General features: G+C 43.1%; 1 protein-coding gene and 1 long non-coding RNA gene across 2 annotated transcripts; one reads left to right on the top strand and one right to left on the bottom strand.

Moving 5' to 3' along the window:
* Window positions 1–1,198: 1,198 nt before the first annotated feature.
* On the bottom strand, window positions 1,199–25,744 carry LOC143815779 (uncharacterized). Its single transcript, XM_077295376.1, has 5 exons — window positions 25,243–25,744; window positions 22,646–24,593; window positions 7,754–7,853; window positions 4,793–4,840; window positions 1,199–3,265 (listed from the first exon to the last, which is right to left on the bottom strand). The coding sequence occupies exons 1-4, from the start codon at window positions 25,595–25,597 to the stop codon at window positions 4,820–4,822; spliced, it is 2,424 nt and encodes an 807-aa protein (XP_077151491.1). The 5' UTR covers window positions 25,598–25,744; the 3' UTR covers window positions 1,199–3,265; window positions 4,793–4,819.
* LOC143815780 (uncharacterized) lies at window positions 4,847–6,939 on the top strand. Its single transcript, XR_013223797.1, has 2 exons — window positions 4,847–5,421; window positions 6,559–6,939. It is a non-coding gene; the product is annotated as an uncharacterized LOC143815780 (long non-coding RNA).
* Window positions 25,745–26,202: the final 458 nt, after the last annotated feature.

The following is a 26,202-nucleotide window of genomic DNA, read 5'->3' as shown; positions in this document are numbered from 1 at the left end:
AAACTAAAAGTTTAAAAATTGCAAAATTTTCAAAATTTTCGCCAAATTTCCGTTTTTTTTTCACAAATAAATGCAAGTCAAATCGAAGAAATTTTACCACTATCATAAAGTACAATATGTCACAAGAAAACAGTCTCAGAATCACCAGGATCGGTTGAAGCGTTTCAGAGTTATGACCTCATAAAGTGACAGTTATCAGAATTAAAAAAAATGGCCTGGTCAGAAAGTTGAAAACAGGCTTCAGTATAAAGGGGTTAAATGTTTTTTTGTATGGAGCACATTACCTTGTTTAACCATGATAGTAGCAAAGCTCGTAGCCACAACTTATTAGTGGTGCTCAAGTAGGTGCCCAAGCCATATTCAGTAGTAGATAAACTTGGCACACACAGAAATCATTAGGTGCAGTGAGGATTTTAATAGAAGCAAGTACATACAGTAGATGTTTCGGTCTGATTTGACCTTCATCAATGTACCTAAATGGAGTACTAGTAACGTTTATGGGTCCGTAATGGAAATCAAGATTCCCCTTAATGAAGGACTGTCCGGATATGCTGGAAGATAGCACAGAATCTCAGTTAGTAACGGACGCAGTATCCACCGCTAGTCCCGTCTGTTACTAACTAAGACTTACTGTACTTGCTGTACTTGCTTCTATTAAAATCCTCACTGCACCTAGTGATTTCTATGTGTGCCAAGTTTATCTATTACTACCTTGTTTAACCAGTCGCAACATGTATGGTGTATGGGGACAGAGCAAATGTATTCAAAATTGGTCTGTCTTATAAAATTTGTGTAAAAAGACCACTTAATGAGCGTCGTTGGACTTGCAAATAATCAACAAGTACTAGATCATGGGCCAAAGTTAGCCCATGTAAATGGGCCTTAAATATCCTGATGAAGAGTTTATCACAGATGGAATTTGCAGATAGCAACATATTTTTGTATTGTATTAATTTCATCACCATGAGCAACTAAAGTAAGTGTTTCTATTTTATTTGTTTTCTTCATAATGATGGGGCCCAAGAGTAAAGGATTCCCCTGTATGATGTTCATACTGTATAGTCCAATTGGTCAGATATAATACTTTGCAAAGCTGGTTGGGGGTAACCTCATTTTGTGGAACTCACAACTCCTCCTTAACATGCCTCTATAATATTTAAAATAATTGCTACTAGTAAATAATAACTAAAAAGAATGATACATTTAATCACAAAAGTTTATTTTCATTCTTATTAGAGCACATATCAGATAGATAATCTATCAATTTTATAATATATGATTTATTCACAAACCACTCCTAGCATTCAGAAAATTAAATATCGTGTGGATTACAAAATCACCTCCTTTAAATATAATGGTCAGAAGCAGACAATTTATTGGTCCCAACATGAACAATACTGCTTGTATAGCTTTATAAACTTTAAAAACAATTTCAAAGAAATATATTATATCCCAGAATTTCTTAGGCAGCCTATTTTGTTTTCTCCCTTCATTTTAAAAATAGATTTTGAGTTTTAGGCAAATACAGAGCAACTCTGCCTGCTGTAGAGGATTTTTTAATCCATGCTATCGGAAAAAAACTCTCTGCTTGTTCACTACCTCTGGATTAAAGAAAGAATGTTTCCAATCACTGACCACAAACAAAGATGTTGAATATTATCTAAATTGAAACGAGTTAATCCATCATTTGTGATTTTTTTTTTGCATTCACTTTTCTTTTTTTTTTCTTTGGCTTTTGGCTTTTGGCTTGGTTCATGAATTTTGTGCAAAATAAAAAATCCACTTTTTTGTCTCTAACCTGTTTTGTGACTTTTTCGTTAAAATGGGGTAACATTTGAGCCTAAAAATCTGCTGTACAAAAAAAATCGCTCCCAGGATACATTTCTGAAAACATTTTTTTGGACTCTTTAAAAACTCACATTTAATAAATCGGCCAAAAATGTCAGGAAATCCTGCCCATAATGGAATCATAACGAGAAAAAAAGGATAGGTGAACACAAATGAAATTGCTTTAAAGAACATACTCCAAAAACTAGGCAAGGCAGAAATGTATTAATGAATCAGTCCCAATAAGTTTATTAGAACTTAACAATTTGTAAACTGTAATTACAGCAAGTCTCATGTCAGACTAGTTTAAAAAACGACAGGTGTGTTTTACTTACTGATTCTTCATTCTCCACATTATACAGTGTGTTAAAGTGTCTGTACAGAAAATATTCTTGGCAATTTTTTGGCGCTGTTCTCATTGACTTAATGCATACTTTATTGCATAATGAAGACTATGGTTTACACACCGACTGGTAGTTGAAAGACATACTTTTTTTAAAATTTGTTATACTAGTCGTTAGTCAACAGATATCCAATCAGCCTGAATTTCTGTGCAACAACATTTACTATCATTAATTGCAACTAGAAGATTGACATTTCAAACATTAATGTAATGTGGCCAAAATTTGTCTTCTAGCCATAGAACATGAAATAATGATTCCCTACGCCAATGAGAGCACACATCTTCTTACATCAGAATAAGTGTAGATTTAGTTGTTGAGATTTTTATGGATAACGTAGTTTATGCAGTTTTGTAAATATTTCTTAGGCAACTATAAGGTCTGAGATGGTATTGCAGTAGCAGTGTCACAATATTTCCATGTAGGTCACACAGGACCATAAAAGTAGCCACAACAGAAATAAGAAAAGGGATAGGATATTATGCTAACTGCAGAATAGCATCATGGAACTTGATGTAGCTATTTTACTAAACAAGTGACAATTGCTATTTTACAACATAAAAGGATTCTATGCATTATGATGTATATGGCATAGACCTATCTCAAATACATGTAAAAACAAATGAATACAAGCCCTTGTGTAAAGCATACAGAGCAGAACACAGAGTGTTATGTATGCTTCTGGCAACATTAAATTGAAGAAATCGAAATATCCAAGTATAGGAAGATTCTGGGGTTGACAATTAATTAGTATTCTGTCACGCGCCTAACAAGCAGTAGGTAACTCATAATATGGCAGGGGTAACCTTCACTTCCAAAATCAAAAGATACAAAAACACAATCAAAAAGATACTGTTTGTAAAAATAGGAAAGCTAATAAATAGAATACATTAGGTATGATTGTTATGAATGATTTTATAAAGATAATGCACAGTATAGATCCAGAAGCAGAACAGTGCCATGTTGATAGACTTCCAGTTCAATTACTGTCTTCCAAGTGTTGAATCTGAAATCATTCCAGGTATGAGATTACAGCGCTGATGGAAAGACAAATACAGCATTGGTTAAATAGTGGTATGACATTTTTTACTAAAATAAACATAGGCGGCGCACAGACGCAAGAGCTGGATGATGGACGGCTGGGAGGTGGCTGAAACAGGGGGAGACGCCATACTTCTGGGACTCAATACAGGTATGGGGCACAAAAATCAATATTTCAGTGTTACTAGGGATCAGAAACATAAGAACCACCTTCACAGAATGCAGCCTTAGTGCTGCTGAAGGTGGTTCTTTTACTTAAAAACGCCCTGGGGGGTGACCAGTTCTCTTTAACACAGTCCGACTGAAGCTAGTAAAACCTAAAGCCTCCCCAACATGCTTCATCAGAGATCAGGCATCATCAGGGAAAGCTTTAAGCCTCTGTCCCCTGATGACGCCAGATCTCTGGTGTAACATGTTGGGGAGGCTTTAGGTTTTACTAGCTTCAGTCAGTGTTAATGGAAACAATATTAGAGAGCAGTTGGTAGCAGCCGCACCAAGCTAATATTTATCAAAATACTAGTGCGGGATATAGGGAATTACTATATTGTGAGCATAGCGGGGAAGGGGTTATATCCCAATGTCCCCTTATGCACATTGGCTGTCATATCTTTTCATCTTATTTTTTAAATAGTTCATTATAAGTTAATTTTTAACCATCTTTAGTTAGGGATCAGTTGCCTTCCTTGGCAAATCACAAGTAGGGTGTTCAACATGTTCGTAATAATCTAAGAGGAAACTTAGCACTCAAAATGATGAAAACAATTTATTTTATTTTTTATTTTTTTTTATTTTTATTGCAATCCAGCATCATTCCTCAGCGACAGATGTCGCACACAGCAAAGCTGCCTCTCATACGGCCCCTTTACAAGGTCTCCCTGAAACCCATAGCAATCAGTTCTAATGACGGTCTTTTCAAGACCGAAAAAGTTCAACCTTTGATTGCAATAAAATAAAAAAAGAATTTTTTTCTTTATCTTGAGAGCCAAGTTTCTTCTCATACAATAAGCAACTTTGTGATATATCTTACCAGATAAATCTGCTTCTTTCTCTATCAGGATTCATCATTCACTTACAAAATTCTCAGTTCTCAAGTAAAATCTGTGTTCATTGAAGACAGATTTTGACGTTGCCGGTAGGAGATGACCATTGTTTTTTATAACACTGAATGGATAAGGGAGTCTTTAGCTCCTTCATCCTCCTCTCTCCCCTCCACATTCACTATTATCAGTCACAGTTGCCATCATAAAAATCTCTCTTCAAGACAGATTTTACCTGTGAATTGAGACTTTTGAGAATGAATGATCAGTCCTGGTGGAATAGGAAGCAGATTTGTCTGATAAGATATACGGTATTACAAAGTTTCTTATTTTTATATGCACTATTGATTTATTAATGGTTACCATTTAAACAAAATTCTCTTTTATCACTACATTCAGCATTGGTGATGCACTGTAAGCATCGGTTATAAAGAGTCTGTCCAAAAATCATAATTTCCTTATATAAAGTAAATGTACGAGTATTACCTTTAATGATGACTGCATCACAATGTTCTATTGACCTATCTTCTTACACTGGAAAAAAATAAAACAAAATACTGTTATAGCACATGTAAAGCAGAGTTCTAACATAATTTTAAGTAAATATTTTCCACTTATTTGGCTAATAATACCTAGGATACTAAACAAGGATTATGCGCAAGCTTTGTAAATGAATATAGCATATTCTATACTGGAGTATTTGAGTGCAACTTACAAAAAAGTATTCTCTTGAATAGGGATAAGGTACAGTACCCATCAGTGATCACTAAGGAATGAATGGAGCCTTGGTTTTCTGCCCCATGCATTGCTTATATCTGGACACCGCCCAAGCAGATTTAAACTAGAGGGGGTGGGATGTTGAATCACCACTAATCACGCGCATTGTAGATCAGTTCAGTTCTGAACAATCCCTTTAAGCCACACTCCGGTATTGATCTAGTATTCAAACATGGAAGTTATAAAAAAATAACTTAACCTGAAATAACCTATGCCTGAAAGTAAAACTTCGTTACATCTACAAAACAAGGAATTCAGGAATATGCCAAAAAAAAGGGTACCAGACTGACAAATAGACCCTGATTCATCGAAGCAGTATTGCCAGAATTTTGGCTTAGGCTGGTTTCACACTTGCGTTTTTGTCTGCAGCGTTTTTTGCAAAAAAAACGCATGCGTTTTTTTCCCCCTATATTTAACATTGAAAACGCATGCGTTTTTTTGTATGCGTTTGGTTGCGTTTTCAAACGCATGCATTTTTTTCTGCATGCGTTCATTTTCAAAAATGCAACCTGTAGTATTTTTTGCGCGTTTTTTTTACCGCGAAAAAACGCATGCGTTTTTTCGCGGCAAAAAAATGCATTGCTGTCTATGTAAACGCATGCGTTTTTAAGCACATGCGTTTGTTTGCGTTAAAAACGCATGCGTTTTTATAGAAAAAAAACAGAAAACACACTGAAAAGTCACCCACCACCATCAAGGTGATAAAGGGATCCAAACCCTAACCCTAACCCTACCCCAAACCTCACCCCTAACCGTTTATTGAACATTTTCTGACAGTCATAGTGCCACATATTTCAGTGCCACGTATTTCAATGCCACGTATTTCAGTGCCACGTATTTCAGTGCCACGTATTTCAATGCCACGTATTTAAGTGCCACGTATATAAGTGCCACGTATTTAAGTGCCACGTATTTAAGTGCCACGTATTTCAGTGCCACGTATTTCAGTGCCACGTACTTAAGTGCCACGTACTATAAATACTATAACTACGTGGTTATACGTGACACTTAAATACGTGGCACTTATATACGTGGCACTTAAATACGTGGCACTTATATACGTGGCACTTAAATACGTGGCACTTAAATACGTGGCACTTAAATACGTGGCACTTAAATACGTGGCACTTATATACGTGGCACTTATATACGTGGCACTTAAATACGTGGCACTTAAATACGTGGCACTTAAATACGTGGCACTTAAATACGTGGCACTTATATACGTGGCACTTAAATACGTGGCACTTATATAAGTGGCCACTGATTAGGGTTAGGGGTAGGGTTAGGGGTAGGGTTAGGGGTAGGGTTAGGGGTAGGGTTTTTTGGTTTTTTCTTGTTTTCTTGTGTTTTTCTATAAAAACGCATGCGTCTAAAAAACGCATGCGTTTTACCGCATTTACATGCGTTTTTTCACACATGCGGTTTTTTTTAAATGCATGCAGATAAAAACGCAAGTGTGAAACCAGCCTTAGATTGCTTTGAAAACTCGCAAAATTTTACCGCAACTCAGAGTTGCACAAACATTGACTTTTGTCATTTGAGTTTCTGCCAGTTATGTGAAAATGGGTGGAGCTGGGGCGTGACAAAGCGCGGTAGTGGTGTAATGTCACGGCTCATCTAATTCATGACAAGTTCCGGCATTCCCTGCCCCAGAAATCGTACTCCAGTTAGAGATTACGATTTTGGAGTGGCACACAGACACCCACACTCCTCAGATGTTTTGTCTTAGAGAGCAAATAGTACAAAAGGTAAGTATTCACTGGGAAACATGGCAAGCTTATCAAGATGTTTGCCTTTAGTCAAACTGGGTTTTTTTCAATTTATTTTTACATTTACTGTTCCTTGTCACAGAACTACTCAAAGATCTAGACAGAGAGTATTTTTGCACTCACTTTTTGGCCCTGATTTTTTTTTAGGGCTGGCAGTTAGCACACCATTCTTATTGAGGGCAATGCTGGAGTAAGATGTGACTAATTCATTAAGTGGCGTGCGTCTCTTAATGTGTGGGCTCATCTTGTAGCTGCTGTTCGCCTTTGATAAAAAATATTACTATAACCAGGGGTTGGCATAACTTTATGGAATAATTTATAGTTGCGCAAATTGTTATGAATTTGCCTTGAGGATTATGACACACCCCATTCTGCCCTAGCACTGCCCCTTTTGGTGGAGCTGGCTAAAACTGTTGTAAACAGCAACAATCACAAAATGTTTGCACAAATTTGAGCTGCGCACAAATTTTGCAACATTTCAATGCATTTTATGCTTAATTTAGAATTCTGTTCAAACACCTTGGCAAAACAGGGTAGCTTCTCTGTGTTTTATGGTCTGAAAGATGCAAAGAAAGTCTCTGCTTTTAGATTAATTCTTTTGCAACTTTTTAAAACTTTTTTTAAGAAGTGCAAAACACTTTGGATCCCTAATGGAGAATGTGTAGGAACAAATGCTAAAACTAGAGCATGCTTTGTTTCATTATTATCTTGATTTAAATCAACAATCATTAAAAAGCCACCAGAAATTATGAAATGTGTGTTCAGTTAATTTCCTATTGACTTCCAGTCTACATTTGGCTACCGACTTTTTGGAGTAAAAAAAAATACCAAAAATGTAACACCCTGAAATATGTTATTTATTCACATATATACAATTGAGGTAATTGAGGTAACTTGCCTTGGCGTTACAGCTATCTTTGCTTGATGTTCCTGATACCTGGAACCATTTGACTATAGATGAGAGGTTAGAAGTTCGTTCATTACTTTCCTCCAGACATCTGCAGAAACCAACAAAACATACACCAAGTTAAAAAAACATAAAGCTGATTCCTTTAAAAATAAATATTCAGCAGTTACAAGGGTTGTCCAGGCAAAAAGAAAAGTTTCCAATTTGTTTGTATCTGTCATATATATCAAACTGATTGATACTCACCTGCCAATATCCTCCTGAATCCAGTGCAGGCTGCTTCATGGTCTATGCTGACACGGGAAGAGAATATATAATTGTTCCACCAGCAGCAGGACCACTGCGGCTTGTGATTGACTACAGCGGTCAAGTGACCTGAGCAGCAGCTCATCAGAAAAACATCCAAGGATGCACTGCTCAAGCGCCAGACTGCTGTAGCTGATCACAGGTCACAATGGTCCTGTTGCTGGTGGAACAATGATGTCTTCTCTTCCTGTCTCAGTGCAAACCATCCAGAGGACTGCACTGCATCCAAATGGGTTCTGGTTAGTGATGAGCAAGTGTACTCGTTGCTCGGGTTTTCCTGAGCATGCTCGGGTGACCTCCGAGTATTTATGACTGCTTGTAGATTTAGTTTTCATCGCGGCAGCTGTCATGAATCCCCAATGGCTAGGGATAGCACAGGACAAGCAAGGTACAAATATATAACGGACGAGCTCTAGGGTGATGGAACCTGGGCTGACCGCTGCCCTACGCCTGACAAACGCAACTAGAGATAGCCAGGGAGCGTGCCTACGTTGGTTCTAGACGCCACGCACCAGCCTAAGAGCTAACTAGTACTGCAGAGAAAATAAAGACCTCACTTGCCTCCAGAGGGATGAACCCCAAAAGGTATAGTTGCCCCCCACATGTATTGACGGTGAAATGAGAGGAAGGCACACACATAGAGATGATATATATAGGTTTAGCAAATTGAGGCCCGCTGTAAACTAGAAAGCAGAACGATACAAAAGGGGTCTGAGCGGTCAGCAAAAAACCCTAATCAAAAAACCATCCTGAGATTACAAGAACCCATGTGCCAACTCATGGCACATGGGGAGAACCTCAGTCCACTAGAGCTACCAGCTAGCATAGAGACATAATAAGCAAGCTGGACCAAAAAACCAAACAACTGAAAATCAGCACTTAGCTTATCCTGAAAGATCTGGGAGCAGGTAGGCAGGAACCAAACAGAGCACATCTGAATACATTGATAGCCGGCAAGGGAATGACAGAAAGACCAGGTAAAATAGGAAACACCCAGCCTCTGATGGACAGGTGGAAACCAAAGGCCGCAACCCACCAAAGTCACCCAGTACCAGCAGTAACCACCAGAGGGAGCCCACAAACAGAATCCACAACAGTACCCCCCCCTTGAGGAGGGGTCACCGAACCCTCACGAGAACCCCCAGGGCGATCAGGGTGAGCTCTATGGAAGGCGCGGACCAAATCAGTCGCATGAACATCGGAGGCGACCACCCAGGAATTATCCTCCTGACCATAACCCTTCCACTTAACCAAATACTGGAGTTTGCGTCTGGAAACACGAGAATCCAAGATCTTCTCAACAACATACTCCAATTCTCCCTCCACCAGCACCGGAGCAGGAGGCTCAACCGAAGGAACAACGGGCACCTCATACCTCCGCAACAACGACCGATGGAACACATTATGAATAGCAAACGATGCTGGGAGATCCAAACGAAAAGATACAGGGTTAAGAATCTCCGAGATCCTATAAGGACCGATGAACCGAGGCTTGAACTTAGGAGAAGAGACCTTCATAGGGACAAAACGAGAAGACAACCACACCAAATCCCCAACAAGAAGTCGGGGACCCACGCGGCGACGGCGATTAGCAAACTGCTGAGTCTTCTCCTGAGATAACTTCAAATTGTCCACCACCAGATTCCAAATCCGATGTAGCCTGTCCACCACCACGTCCACTCCAGGACAATCCGAAGACTCCACCTGACCAGAGGAAAAACGAGGATGAAACCCCGAATTACAAAAAAAAGGAGAGACCAACGTGGCAGAACTAGCCCGATTATTAAGAGCAAATTCGGCCAGTGGCAAAAAAGCAACCCAGTCATCTTGATCAGCAGAAACAAAACACCTCAAATAAGTTTCCAAGGTCTGATTAGTTCACTCCGTCTGGCCATTCGTCTGAGGATGGAATGTAGACGAGAAAGACAAATCAATGCCCATCTTGGCACAAAACGTCCGGCAAAATCTAGACACAAACTGGGATCCCCTGTCAGAAACGATATTCTCCGGAATCCCATGCAAACGAACCACGTTCTGAAAAAATAAAGGGACCAACTCAGAGGAGGAAGGCAACTTAGGCAAGGGCACCAAATGAACCATCTTAGAAAAGCAGTCACACACAACCCAGATAACGGACATTTTCTGTGAAACCGGGAGATCAGAAATAAAATCCATGGAAATGTGCGTCCAAGGCCTCTTCGGGATGGGCAAGGATAACAACAACCCACTGGCCCGAGAACAGCAAGGCTTAGCTCGAGCACATACTTCACAAGACTGCACAAAGGTACGCACATCCCTAGACAAGGAAGGCCACCAAAAAGACCTGGCCACCAAGTCTCTAGTACCAAATATTCCAGGATGACCAGCCAACACAGAAGAATGGACCTCGGAGATGACTCTACTGGTCCAATCATCCGGAACAAACAGTCTTTCTGGTGGACAACGATCTGGTTTATCCACCTGAAACTCCTGCAATGCACCTCGCAAGTCTGGGGATACGGCGGACAATATTACCCCATCCCTAAGGATACCAGTAGGCCCAGAGTCTCCAGGAGAGTCAGGCACAAAACTCCTGGAAAGAGCATCTGCCTTCACATTCTTTGAACCTGGCAGGTATGAAACCACGAAATTGAAACGAGAAAAAAAACAACGACCAACGAGCCTGTCTAGGATTCAAACGCCTGGCAGACTCAAGGTAAATGAGATTCTTGTGATCAGTCAAGACCACCACACGATGTTTAGCACCCTCAAGCCAATGACGCCACTCCTCAAATGCCCACTTCATGGCCAAAAGCTCCCGATCACCCACATCATAATTGCGCTCGGCGGGCGAGAATTTTCTAGAGAAGAATGCACATGGCTTCATCACCGAGCCATTAGAACTTCTCTGTGACAAAACCGCCCCCGCTCCAATCTCGGAAGCATCAACCTCAACCTGGAAAGGAAGTGAAACATCTGGTTGACACAACACAGGAGCAGAAGAAAACCGGCGCTTAAGTTCCTGAAAGGCCCCCACGGCCGCAGGAGACCAATCAGCAACATCAGCACCCTTTTTAGTCAAATCAGTCAAAGGTTTAACAATACTGGAAAAATTAGCAATGAACCGACGATAAAAATTAGCAAACCCCAAGAACTTCTGTAGGCTCTTAACAGATGTAGGTTGTGTCCAGTCACAAATTGCCTGAACCTTGACGGGATCCATCTCAATAGTAGAAGGAGAAAAAATGTACCCCAAAAAAGAAATCTTCTGGACTCCGAAGAGACACTTTGAGCCCTTCACAAACAGAGAATTGGCCCGCAGAACCTGAAACACCTTCCTGACCTGTAGAACATGAGACTCCCAGTCATCAGAAAACACCAAAATATCATCCAAATACACAATCATAAACTTATCCAGATATTCACGGAAAATATTGTGCATAAAGGACTGAAAGACTGACGGAGCATTGGAGAGTCCAAAAGGCATTACCAAATACTCAAAATGGCCCTCAGGCGTATTAAATGCGGTTTTCCACTCATCACCCTGTTTTATCCGCACCAGATTATACGCACCGCGAAGATCTATCTTAGTGAACCACCTAGCCCCCTTAATGCGAGCAAACAAATCAGTCAATAATGGCAATGGATACTGATATTTGACTGTAATCTTATTCAGAAGGCGATAATCTATACAAGGCCTCAGGGAACCATCTTTTTTTGCCACGAAAAAAAAACCTGCTCCCAGGGGGACGAAGATGGACGAATATGTCCCTTTTCCAAGGACTCCTTAATATAATTCCGCATAGCAGCATGCTCTGGCAGTGACAGATTAAACAAACGACACTTAGGGAACTTACTGCCAGGAATCAATTCTATAGCACAGTCACAATCTCTATGAGGAGGGAGCGAATTGAGCTTAGGCTCCTCAAAAACATCCCTATAGTCAGACAAAAACTCAGGGATCTCAGAAGGAGTAGATGAAGCGATTGAAATCGGAGGTGCATCATCATGAACCCCCTGACATCCCCAGCTTAACACAGACATTGTTTTCCAGTCCAGGACAGGATTATGAGTTTGTAACCATGGCAGACCCAGCACTAGTACATCATGTAAATTATACAGTACAAGGAAGCGAATCACCTCCTGATGAACGGGAGTCATGCGCATGGTCACTTGTGTCCAATACTGTGGTTTATTCATAGCCAATGGTGTAGAGTCAATTCCCTTCAGAGGAATAGGAACTTAAAGAGGCTCCAGACTAAAACCGCAGCGTTTAGCAAATGACCAATCCATAAGACTCAGGGCAGCGCCCGAATCCACATAGGCATCAACGGAAATGGAAGACAGTGAAAAAATCAGAGTCACAGACAAAATGAACTTAGGCTGCAGAGTACCAATGGCAAAAGATTTATCAAGCTTTTTTGTGCGTTTAGAGCATGCTGATATAACATGAGCTGAATCACCACAATAAAAACACAATCCATTTTTCCGCCTATAATTTTGCCGTTCACTTCTGGGCTGAATTCTATCACATTGCATAGTCTCAGGTGCCTGTTCAGAAGACACCGCCAACTGGTGCACGGGTTTGCGCTCCCGTAAACGCCGATCAATCTGAATGGCCATAGCCATAGACTCATTCAGACCTGTAGGCGTAGGGAACCCCACCATAATATCCTTAATGGCCTCAGAAAGACCATTTCTGAAGTTTGCAGCCAGGGCGCACTCATTCCACTGAGTAAGCACCGACCATTTCCGAAATTTTTGACAATATATTTCCGCTTCATCATGCCCCTGAGAGAGGGCTAACAAAGCCTTTTCAGCCTGAATCTCCAGGTTGGGTTCCTCATAGAGCAATCCCAATGCCAGAAAAAACGCATCCACACTGAGCAATGCAGGATCCCCTGGTGCCAATGCAAATGCCCAATTCTGAGGGTCGCCCCGCAGGAAAGATATTACAATCCTGACCTGTTGAGCAGGGTCTCCAGAGGAGCGAGATTTTAAAGAAAGAAACAATTTACAATTGTTCCTGAAATTCAGGAAGGTAGATCTATCTCCAGAGAAGAACTCTGGAATAGGAATTCTAGGTTCAGACATGGGAGTGTGAACAACAAAATCCTGTATGTTTTGAACTTTTGCCGCGAGATTACTCAGGCTGGAAGCCAAACTCTGGACATCCATGTTAAACAGCTAAGATCAGAGCCATTCAAGGGTTAAGAGGAGGTAAGAAGCAGCTAGACAGCAATTAAGGACTAGGCAGCAAAACTCTGAAGGGAAAAAAAAATAAAAAATTTTTCCCTTAAACACTTCTTTTTCTCCTGCTTCAGCCCAAACAATTAACACTTTGTCGGCCGGCTATACTGTCATGAATCCCCAATGGCTAGGGATAGCACAGGACAAGCAAGGTACAAATATATAACGGACGAGCTCTAGGGTGATGGAACCTGGGCTGACCGCTGCCCTACGCCTGACAAACGCAACTAGAGATAGCCAGGGAGCGTGCCTACGTTGGTTCTAGACGCCACGCACCAGCCTAAGAGCTAACTAGTACTGCAGAGAAAATAAAGACCTCACTTGCCTCCAGAGGGATGAACCCCAAAAGGTATAGTTGCCCCCCACATGTATTGATGGTGAAATGAGAGGAAGGCACACACATAGAGATGATATATATAGGTTTAGCAAATTGAGGCCCGCTGTAAACTAGAAAGCAGAACGATACAAAAGGGGTCTGAGCGGTCAGCAAAAAACCCTAATCAAAAAACCATCCTGAGATTACAAGAACCCATGTGCCAACTCATGGCACATGGGGAGAACCTCAGTCCACTAGAGCTACCAGCTAGCATAGAGACATAATAAGCAAGCTGGACCAAAAAACCAAACAACTGAAAATCAGCACTTAGCTTATCCTGAAAGATCTGGGAGCAGGTAGGCAGGAACCAAACAGAGCACATCTGAATACATTGATAGCCGGCAAGGGAATGACAGAAAGACCAGGTAAAATAGGAAACACCCAGCCTCTGATGGACAGGTGGAAACCAAAGGCCGCAACCCACCAAAGTCACCCAGTACCAGCAGTAACCACCAGAGGGAGCCCACAAACAGAATCCACAACAGGCAGCTGAATGATTTACAGCTACTAGACTGCTTGATTACATGTGGGGATTCTCTAGCAACCAGACAACCCCCACATGTACTTAGGCTGGGTACTAGCTGCAAATCATTCAGCTGCCATGATGAAAACTAAATCTCCGAGCAGTCATAAATACTCGGAGGTCATCCGAGCGTGCTCGGGGAAAACCCGAGCAACAAGTATACTCGCTCATCACTAGTTCTGGTATGTAAGTATCAAATAGTTTGCTATTTATTTAACCCCTTAATGACAAGCCAATTTTGACCTTAATGACCAAGCCAATTTTTATAATTCTGACCACTGTCCCTTTTCTTGTGACATATTGTACTTTATGTTAATGGTAAAATGTCTTTGATATGACTTGCATTTGCAGCGCCCCAGAGTCCTGGTCGTTGCAGTACTGTGGCTCCGCCACTATGGGGAGCTATGGTGCGTCCGATGGCACTGAAGGAGTTCATCTGATCAGGTATCACAGACACCAATACATTTCACAGCCGGGCCTCCGGGGGGAGCTAAGGGTGCTATTCATTAGGCCACTCCCCACCATAGTGGGTAAACCGGGGGTCAGGCAGGAAGTTAGATCAGAAAGCTGACTGGGTTGGAACCAGGCAACACCTTGTGGCAGAGGGTGTTGTGTTGTGATTCGGTTCGTGGGCTCCCCCGGTGGTCTCTTGTGGTATTGGTGTCCTGCAAGCTTTGCCTTCTCAGTTCACCTGTTCCTATCAGGATGTGGGAGTATCCTATTTAACCTTGCTCCTCAGTCATTCTAATGCTGGCCATCAATGTATCCAGAGTGATTCTGTTGCATGTTCCTGCTCCCAGTTTTCTGCTCAGGTAAGTTGGACACTTTAGTCCTTAAGTCTATTTTTGTATGTTTTGTCCAGTTTGCACTTATGTGAATCTCTGCAGCTGGAAGCTCTTGTTGGGCTGAAATTACCACTCCAGTGGCATGAGTTGTCACATGAGTTAAGGTAATTTCAGGATGGTGTTTTGAAGGGTTTTGCAGCTGACCGCGAAGTCCTCTGTTGTATCTTTCTGCTATTTAGTTAGCGGGCCTCTCTGTGCTAAATCTGCTTTCATACTACGTGTGTCTTTTCATCTGCTCTCACCGTTATTATATGTGGGGGGCTGCTATCTCCTGTGGGGACATTCTCTGGAGGCAAGCCAGGACTGTGTTTTCTTCTACCAGGGGTAGTTAGTTCTCCGGCTGGCGCGCGGCATCTAGAGACAACGCAGGAATGCCCCCTGGCTACTTCTAGTGTGGTGTGTAGGTTTAGCATCGCGGTCAGCTCTAGTTTCCATCACCCGAGAGCTTGTCCGTTTATTCTATGCTTCTGATGTTTCCTTGCCATTGGAAACCATAACAGTGTTGTAGGGGAAGATACAGTAGGGTCTCTGTCAGGGGTGGGATCCTGACAGAGGCTTGGCAACGAGAACGAACGTAACGGGACCATGCCTGCTCCGGGTAGCGGCGGTGCCCAAGAAAGGATTAGAAGAGAGATAGATTGTGCTGAGTGAGAAACGGGATCACGCAAAGGAGAAATACCAGTAGGAGTCGTGCTGTAAGACCGAAGCAACATCCTACTGAGGCGCAATACCGGTGGCCGGAACGCCGAGGGAGTAGAACAACATTCAGCTTCAAGCAATACTCCAAACAGCGGCAGGACAGTCAGTCTCAGGCGGGCTGTCTAACTCAAATCACCTATGAAGTCTTGGGAGGCAATTGTGGGAGATGGGCGTCTCTAGGGTCCCGGAAGAACTCCAGGCCTACCCGTCAAACGGGTGCCGTTCCTACCCGAACCTCAGGGAGGGACGGAGGATTAGCAGAACATCATCTAGTCGAGTTGTGAGGGAACATCAGAAACAGACACAACAGTTGTGGGGTACTTTCCGTAAGCACAGCAGGGAAGGACTACAACACATAGCGCTAGGGGGAAGGCACAGATTTCCTCCTGTGAAGAGAACTCTGGAAGTGTCATTGGACCGGCCGGACTTGCGCAGCCTGGTGAGCCGTATTCTGGATTGAGGACCCAGAGATCTTCAGTAAAGACGTAAAGAGACTGCAACCTGGTGTCCTCATTATTTATCGCGACCTGCACCCCACAACTGCACCGTTACAACACCACTTATTGCACCGGACGTCCCCCACTGACAGACAGGGCCATGGACCGGGTCTAGCCACCGTGACAACCCCAGGACTGAGATCCCAGAGGCCCGGCTCCGGGTACCCCTCGGCCCTGCGGCGGTGTGGGGGCGCTCCAACTTGGCGTCCCCGAACAGGATCTACTTAAGCCTGAAGAATCAGGTCATGTGTGCCTTGGAACTGTGATTTACTGTGCTTGGACTGTACTTTATTGCAAAGACTGTGTGCTGCGCCACTTGCCGCCAAAACCGCCGCCATTGCAGCGCTGAGGAGAGGCGCAGGAGAAGAAGAGGGGCGTGGAGTGGGCGTAGACAAGCTAGAGAGCGGGAAGGGCAATGGCCGCCCAGTCTAAACATTTCCTGGTCCTGAGGACGTGTCCGTCAACGGCCGAGGTCCGCCTCCTGATCCTGTTTGGAGGGTGGAGACCATGGAGACGGGGCCGCCCACGAAAGAGACCGCGGGAAGAGGACATTGGAGAGAAGGCAAAGATGGCGACACCAGGAATCCCGCGTGGGACTGATCCGATCCGGCCTGAGGCTGCGCGGCCCGACACAGCCCCAGAGGCGCCAACGCTGTGGGGTCTGACCCTTACGGAGCCACCGGTGGGCCGACCCCCTTTGCCGCTGTCTGAGGAGTGTGTGGCTGCAGCCGAGACCCAACAGCTAGCCCGCCGGCTGGAGGCTGATGCCTGCGTGCTTACTCGGCTAGGCCAGCCCACGGAGATCCGTTTGTCCCCAGTGTCCCCTGTTCCCTTCCGCCTGGCCGCGGCTCGAGGTACGCTACAGACGCCGGACCTGAAGATCTTGCCGGATGCCGAACATCTACGGCGTCTGATGGCAGCATGGCGGAGCCGGCCCCAGCCTGCAGCGTCGATTGACTTGGTCAGAGCTCCGGAGATCCCGCCGTCCCACTGGGGTGTAGTGGTCTCCTTCAACCCCCGATATGGACGCGGGGTTATCCAAGAAATCGGGAAGCCGCTACAAATCCACGTGGATCGGGAGGAGGTGGAGCCCTGCAGCGGAAGATTTCCCCGCGACCTGGAGCCAGGTGATGCGGTGACTTACACCAGATGGAGGAGGGCTACGGGAGAGGCTGGCTGGATGGCGCGAGGCGTACAGCGATGCATTGCCCTCCAGGCTGCTGCCGGAACACCGGAAGAAGAAGATCCCGTGGGGAAAGCAGCAGAGCCCGGCCCCGCGGAACCTCGAGAAGCCCGGCCTCGCCGTGCCCCAGAGGAACGTGTGCACCTGCCAACGAGAAGGGCCTCCCGGCGAGGGATTTTATCGCTGCTTGGACCGGAACTGCTTCCTGGCTCACCAGTGCGATCCATTGGCCTGGTAAGGCCAGATCGGAGACCACCACAGTAAGATTTTACTGTACTTTCTTACTTGTAAATAGTTACTGTTTTATTGCTTTTATGTTGCTGCTAAAACCCGTCCAGGGTTAACTCTAAAAGGGATCTCTTTGTTGACCCGGGACCCCTATTGTTTTTGGTTATTTTCTATTTTTTCTATGTTATTTAAAAACTGCTGAAATCATGAACAGTGCATGATCCAAACTTCTTGTACATAGTTTGCACCTTATTAAAGGCGCTCCCTACTGGTTTTACTTAAAGAAGGACTCTTTGCGAAGATACCGCACTGGAACCTTTGCTGAGTATGGACTGGTAGCTTGAGAAAATACGCTACCTCACAGAGACTTGGTCCTCTCTTAAAGGGGATGTTCATTTGCCGCATTTCGATAGAAATATTGCTTAAGACAAGTAGCAATAATGTTGATGAGAGAAAAGTGATGATAATGTTGTACGAGAAAGTTATATGTGTTTAATTAGTTAAATGTGAAGAAATACTGATGATGTGCTCTGAGAAGTAAAAAGGTGAAAGGTAGAAGAAGGATGCAGTGGACCCATAGGGATAGACGTGGAGTCCAGCATGCATGATAGAAAGAAAGATAATGAGAAGGCTTAATGTTCAGAAGAAAATGCTTGATAATGTTGATAGATAGTTAGGTTAGAAGGTAAACCCTGAGTCCTCATAGGAGTCATGTAGAGATGGCTCAGTGCTCTTAAACTGAAAGTAATGTTATGTTCTATACTGTGTATAGTAGTTGAAAAGGCAGTAGGCCCTGGCTGAACGGGGCGGTCCTGTAACAGAAAGGAGAGGCAGTAGGTCTGGTGCCGATAGGACAGGCGGTCCTGCAGATTTAAAGAAGGAGAATGAAAAAGTTAAAATACCTTATAATGTGATTATAGGAAGGTCTTTAGTGGACTAAGAGTGTATGTCCTTAAAGGCAAGGTTAAATTATTGTTCAACAATTTTTGCACTTAGTAGAATACCCGGTTGGGTAAGGAAAGTTAATTATAGCATGTTGCTATGATATTTAACCATGTTTTGTAACGTTCAAGTGTCCTCACCTCCCATAAAGGGAAGCTTGTTCAAGTATACTTATTGTTATTGCACTCAACCAAACTGTATGTCTTTTTGCTAAACTTGTATTGTTGTTTTCTTCCCAGTCCCGGAGTACTGTGTTTAACCAGGGGGGAGTGCAGCGCCCCAGAGTCCTGGTCGTTGCAGTACTGTGGCTCCGCCACTATGGGGAGCTATGGTGCGTCCGATGGCACTGAAGGAGTTCATCTGATCAGGTATCACAGACACCAATACATTTCACAGCCGGGCCTCCGGGGGGAGCTAAGAGTGCTATTCATTAGGCCACTCCCCACCATAGTGGGTAAACCGGGGGTCAGGCAGGAAGTTAGATCAGAAAGCTGACTGGGTTGGAACCAGGCAACACCTTGTGGCAGAGGGTGTTGTAGGGGAAGATACAGTATGGTCTCTGTCAGGGGTGGGATCCTGACAGAGGCTTGGCAACGAGAACGAACGTAACGGGACCGTGCCTGCTCCGGGTAGCGGCGGTGCCCAAGAAAGGATTAGAAGAGAGATAGATTGTGCTGAGTGAGAAACGGGATCACGCAAAGGAGAAATACCAGTAGGAGTCGTGCTGTAAGACCGAAGCAACATCCTACTGAGGCGCAATACCGGTGGCCGGAACGCCGAGGGAGTAGAACAACATTCAGCTTCAAGCAATACTCCAAACAGTGGCAGGACAGTCAGTCTCAGGCGGGCTGTCTAACTCAAATCACCTATGAAGTCTTGGGAGGCAATTGTGGGAGAGGGGCGTCTCTAGGGTCCCGGAAGAACTCCAGGCCTACCCGTCAAATTGGTGCCGTTCCTACCCGAACCTCAGGGAGGGACGGAGGATTAGCAGAACATCATCTAGTCGAGTTGTGAGGGAACATCAGAAACAGACACAACAGTTGTGGGGTACTTTCCGTAAGCACAGCAGGGAAGGACTACAACACATAGCGCTAGGGGGAAGGCACAGATTTCCTCCTGTGAAGAGAACTCTGGAAGTGTCATTGGACCGGCCGGACTTGCGCAGCCTGGTGAGCCGTATTCTGGATTGAGGACCCAGAGATCTTCAGTAAAGAGGTAAAGAGACTGCAACCTGGTGTCCTCATTATTTATCGCGACCTGCACCCCACAACTGCACCGTTACAACACCACTTATTGCACCGGACGTCCCCCACTGACAGACAGGGCCACGGACCAGGTCTAGCCACCGTGACAACCCCAGGACTGAGATCCCAGAGGCCCGGCTCCGGGTACCCCTCGGCCCTGCGGCGGTGTGGGGGCGCTCCACATTTATTTATGAAAAAAATGGAAATTTGGTAAAAATTTTGCAATTTTCAAACTTTTAATTTTTGTGCCCTTAAATCAGAGTCATGTCACAAAAAATAGTTAATAAATAGCATTTACCACATGTTAGCTTTACATCAGCACAATTTTGGAAACATAATTTTTTTTGGTAGGACTTTTGAAAGTTGACCAGTGATTTCTCATTTTTCCAGCAAAGTTGACAAAACCATTTTTTTTAGCGACCACCTCACATTTGAAGTGACTTTGGGGGGGTCAATATGACAGAAAATATCCAAAAGTGACAACATTCTAAAAAACGCATCCCTCAAAGTACGCAAAACCACATTCAAGAAGTTTATTAACCCTTCAGGTGCTTTACGAGAACTAAAGCAATGTGGAAGGAAAATATTAACATTTAACTTTTTTCACAAAAAAGTTACTTTTTTTTGTTTTCACAAGGGTATCATGAAAAAATTGACAACAAAATTTGTTGTGCAATTTATCCTGAGTACGCTGATACCCCGTACATGGGGGTAAAAGCTATTGTTTGGACACATGCCAGGGCTCAGAAGGGAGGGAGCACCGTTTGACTTTTTGAACGCAAAACTGGCTGGAATCAACGGCAGGCACCATGTCACATTTGGAGACCCCCCTGATGTGCCTAAATGGTGGAAACCCCCCAATTCTAACTTCAATCCTAACACAGCCCTAACCCCAACCCTAACCCCAGCACACGCCTAACCCTAATCCCAACCGTAACCCCAACACAACCCTAACTCTAACCTCAACACGACTGTAACCCCAACACCACCCTAACCCCAACAATACAACCATAACACCAACAGAACTGTAACCCCAACATAACCCTAACCTTAGCCTCAGCCCTAACCCTAGCTCTAACCTCAACCCTAACCCCAACCCAACTGCAAAGAATGGAAATTTTGTATTTTTATTTTATTATTTTTACCTAACTAAGGGGGTGAGAAAAGGTGGTTTTAGTTGATATTGTTTTATTTTGATCTCAATGTGATAGGGTCTATCACAATGTTTAAAATGAACCAAAAGAAAAAATCTCCTATTTTTGCTAGGTACCGGCCGGTAGATTTCAGTGGGAGCACTGTGCATGTGCCCTCTATATTTTTCCAGGAAAAAAACCTGGGAAGAAGCAGGAGGATCCGAGGATGGCAGAGGCATCGGGAAAGGCTCAGGGGACCCCATTTGTCTCTCCCCTGGTATGCTAGATCATATCAGAGGATGGAGAAATTAATTGAAAATCAAACTTTTTTTTGCAATCGCCGTTATTCGGTGATCAGCGATCATGTGGCTGTGGACTATAAAAACCAACACAAATCATGTTCTTCAGGGTCTCAGCTATCCCAGGTAGCAGTAGCCGAGACTCCAGAGAATTTCTGACGCTGGGGGGCGCTATACACTTATTTATCAGCACCGTTAAAAAGCTGCGCTGAGGAATAAGTACCCTTAACTGCAGCTGTTAAAAGGCGTATTGGCGGTCATTAAGGGGTTAAAGTGCAAGTCCCTTGGAAACTTTTCTTTTTGTCCTGACAATTCCTTTAACATTGAGGCCTAACTTAACATGGGTTTACACTACTTGATCTGCGGCTTGAAACAACATCAGACCATCTACATGTTTGCCAATTGTTGGTCATTTACTAGCCTGTTTAGACAGGCCAACTGCATTGCAATAAGTAGGCAATCAGTCTGTGTGCATAGGCAGTGATTGTTTTTGGAAGTACTGTATATGTCCTACTTACACAGGATGCTAAGATGCCAAGAATGATTATTATTAAGCAAGCTTAGCAATCATTTCACCAGATAAATGAACATTTTGCTTGTTGTTTGGGTATTCGGCAGCCTGATTACACTGCATGATCATAGAAAGCAAGCACTGCTTGGAACACTTGTTCCCAATAGTCATGCAATGTAAATGCATCTTTATACAGACAAACAAATACAAAGATAGATAATACAGCAGATAGCCACATTAACAAATAATAATAATAAAATACCGTAATAATAAAATATGATAAAAAGATAGACAGTTAGGATTTTTTTAAGGGATGGTCATCTGAGTAATTACTGGCCATCTGCATAATTACTTACTTTATTAAATATGCAAATTGCCTCTTCTGAGAAAAAGAGGACTTATAGCGCCTATAGAGTTAACTCCTCTTTTTCTCAGAAGAGGCAATTTGCATAGTTAATTTCCCAGAGGAGCATTGCACGGCGAATAAGCCTCCTTACCTTGACAAGCCAGCTGGTATGTCACTCTCCATAAGGAGAAACGTTACCCCTTAGACCCCTTAATTTATTAATTAATTAATCATGGTTAATTTTGTATATAATCAATACATGTCTGTTTAAAATATAAAAAGCAGGAAATTGTGTCTTGACCTCATATTTTATATAGCTACAGTAGCTATTATAGCAAACCATAAATTAATTCCATAGGTGTCCTCAGCTTCAAGCACTTAATTTATTACATTGAACTACTGTATATAAGCAGTGTATGTTTATTTATATTAAACATAAGATGCATGGAACTGTGCCTTAACAAAATATTTTATAAAGATAAGTATTAAAGAAAAACATTTTGAAATGTTGAAAATACTTACTCATCTGCTAAAAATGTTTCGAAGGAATATGGATCTTTTATTGGATTATCTTGAATGTCAAACTTGGAATAAATAAGCAAAATATTTTGGTTTCCATGGCTGTCCTCAGCCTCAAGCACTACATAAGAAGGCATTGTAGCATTCACTTTGCTATAAAGGAAACTGCTCAGCACGGAGTTGCTAAAAATGGAAATTTTTAATTTTATTTGGTCATTGGGGCTATCAGGGGGATGTGATGTTGTCCCTAGAGTGGTCCCTGGTTCAGGAGTTGGTGTATTAGTGGTGTCTGTTCCTGGTTCAGAAGTGGATGAATCAGTGGTCTCTGTCCCTGGTTCAGAAGTGGATGAATCAGTGGTCTCTGTCCCTGGTTCAGAAGTGGGTGAATCAGTGGTCTCTGTTCCTGGTTCAGAAGTGGATGAATGAGTGGTCTCTGTCCCTGGTTCAGAAGTGGGTGAATCAGTGGTCTCTGTTCCTGGTTCAGAAGTGGATGAATCAGTGGTCTCTGTCCCTGGTTCAGAAGTGGATGAATCAGTGGTCTCTGTCCCTGGTTCAGAAGTGGGTGAATCAGTGGTCTCCGTTCCTGGTTCAGAAGTGGATGAATGAGTGGTCTCTGTCCCTGGTTCAGATGTGGGTGAATCAGTGGTCACTGTCCCTGGTTCAGATGTGGGTGAAACAGTGGTCTCCGTTCCTGGTTCAGAAGTGGGTGAATCAGTGGTCTCTGTCCCTGGTTCAGAAGTGGGTGAATCAGTGGTCTCTGTCCTTGGTTCAGAAGTAGGTGCATTAGTGGTTGCTGTCCCTGGTTCAGATGTGAGTGAATCGGTAGCAGAGGAAGTAGTGGATTCTGTAGTGAGTTCAGGAGTGGAGGTAGTAATGGATTCTGTAGTGGGTTCAGGATTGGAGGTAGTACTGGATGCTGTAGAGGGTTCAGGAGTGGAGGAAGTACTGGATTCTGTAGAGGGTTCAAGAGTGGAGGTAATAGTGGATTCTGTAATGGGCTCAGGAGTGGAGGTAGTAGTGGATTCTGCAGTGGGTTCAGGAGTGGAGGTAGTACTGGATTCTGTAGTGGGTTCAGGAGTGGAGGTAGTACTAAATGCTGTAGTGGGTTCAGGAGTGGAGGTAGTAGTGGATGCTGTAGTGGGTTCAGGAGTGGAGGTAGTACTTGTTGCTGTAGTGGGTTCAGGAGTGGAGGTAGTACTGGATGCTGTAGTGGGTTCAGGAGTGGAGGTAGTACTGGATGCTGTAGTGGGTTCAGGAGTGGAGGTAGTAGTGGATGCTGTAGTAGGTTCAGGAGTGGAAGTAGTAGTGGATGCTGTAGTGGGTTCAGGAGTGGAGGTAGTACTGGATGCTGTAGAGGGTTCAGGAGTGGAGGTAGTACTGGATGCTGTAGTGGGTTCAGGAGTGGAGGTAGTAGTGGATGCTGTAGTTGGTTCAGGAGTGGAGGTAGTACTGGATGCTGTAGTGGGTTCAGGAGTGGAGGTAGTAGTGGATGCTGTAGTGGGTTCAGGAGTGGAGGTAGTACTGGATTCTGTAGTGGGTTCAGGAGTGGAGGTAGTACTGGATGCTGTAGTGGGTTCAGGAGTGGAAGTAGTACTTGTTGCTGTAGTGGGTTCAGGAGTGGAGGTAGTACTGGATGCTGTAGTGGGTTCAGGAGTAGAGGTAGTACTGGATGCTGTAGTGGGTTCAGGAGTGGAGGTAGTACTGGATGCTGTAGTGGGTTCAGGAGTGGAGGTAGTGCTGGATGCTGTTGAGGGTTCAGGAGTGGAGGTAGTAGTGGATGCTGTAGTGGGTTCAGGAGTGGAGGTAGTAGTGGGTTTTGTGGTTGGCTTAGAAGTGGATGCAGTAGTGGGTTTTGTGGTTGGCTTAGAAGTGGATGTAGTAGTGGGTTTTGTGGTTGGCTTAGAAGTGGATGTAGTAGTGGGTTTTGCCGTTGTTGTAGCTGGTTCTTGTTCTGAAAATAAAAATAAATTATATGCATATAAAATAAGTAGTCAAACAGTTAGGTTGAACCATATTTGCAATGTGAGTCCAATTAGAGCATTCCCTTGAATTTAAGTTGGATTTTGCATTTTCTACTACAAGGATCAGTAAGTACTCAATCACTGGTTTCAGTGTGTTAACCTCACTAACATCAATGCTGTTGTAATTATTGTTCACATGCTGAAATAACATATCATCACTGCAATTACAGTGACAGATTAGTGGCCAAGGTGCTATATTTGCATGAGGAATAATGATTCTAAAAGAAAACATTTTTTTATTTGAATTAAAACATTTCTGTAGCAGTGTAAATCCATTTTAAAAAAGAATTGTAATTATTTTAAGGCTGTGTTCCCAAATGGTTAGCAGCCTTGTTATATTATTTCTCTTACATATTAGATGCCCCTTGATTCTTCACTACTTAGTAAATATTTAGGTACTTTATAATTTTCATGGCTTCAGAGAACACATTATGATATTCAAAAGAGTCTTAAATATTCATCATCATGATTTGTTACTACAGACGGTTTATTCTGTTGTTCACGAGATTATGCATAAAATTATTGCAAGCATAAACTTTATAGTTTTTATGTAAAAAAATATCTAGTAGTATCACACACCTGTACAATAGACCTCAAACGTTAAGCTTCCAGAAAACTTGTAAACGTAAAATCCTCCAGGGCAGGCCTTCACCTGTATGGATGGTCCAGTGACTGGAGGTTCTGTGTTACTCCAAAGCGGAACTGTTTGCACATTTTGAGTAATTGATTGGTAATTAGCATTGAGAGAATAAGGATTAAGAGATCCACATTTCAGTACTCCAACAGGCCCCGCTCTCATTCTAAAGCCCGCTTTATATCTGAACCAACCAAAATAGTATCGATCAGTTTGAAATCTTCCAGTACTGTTAATAGTGTACAGCCTATTGGATCCATCCAACGTTTGGAACGCTTTACAAGGATCAACACACATCATTGATCCATTTACGTTAACGCAATCTTCATCAGTGCTGCATACTTGAGTAGGACATAGAATCGATGCATCATACCTGCAAATGTAGATGCCATTCCTATTAATACAGTAAGCTGTAGAGGCACACTTATCAGTATTTGTTGCGCATTCGTTAATATCATCACAGTTTTTTGTGGCTCCGTTCCAGGTATAGCCTTGTGGACAGCAGTTTGTGGAATCACAGAACACAATTTTCGTGCAGTTAAAACCATTTCCTGCAGTTCCACTAGGACAACTACATTCTACGTAATTAGTCAACTGTTTGCAAATGGCATCTTTATTGCAATCTTGGCATGTTTTCGCATCTATAAAAAAGAAAATAGAATGGTAATAGTAACGATGCAGTCAAAAAAGGTGAATGTTTTAACAATTCATCTCATGAGTGTAATTACTTAAAAACAAGTTTATTTCCTCTACAGAAAGCAAATGGAATATTGTGACACACTTTGAGTATACTGAATATTCATTGCTTTCTTTCCAATTTTTATTTCTTGTTCCTATACTGTGCAGTACTCATAAAAAGTTGGAACATGGAAACTGTCAACAAGCTGGTGTTGATTGATTCACCA

Source organism: Ranitomeya variabilis, chromosome 3 (assembly GCF_051348905.1).
Source record: "Ranitomeya variabilis isolate aRanVar5 chromosome 3, aRanVar5.hap1, whole genome shotgun sequence".
Lineage (NCBI taxonomy): Eukaryota > Metazoa > Chordata > Amphibia > Anura > Dendrobatidae > Ranitomeya > Ranitomeya variabilis.
The sequence above is the reverse complement of the archived record's forward strand: the minus strand, read 5'-3'. Positions and strand labels throughout refer to the sequence as shown.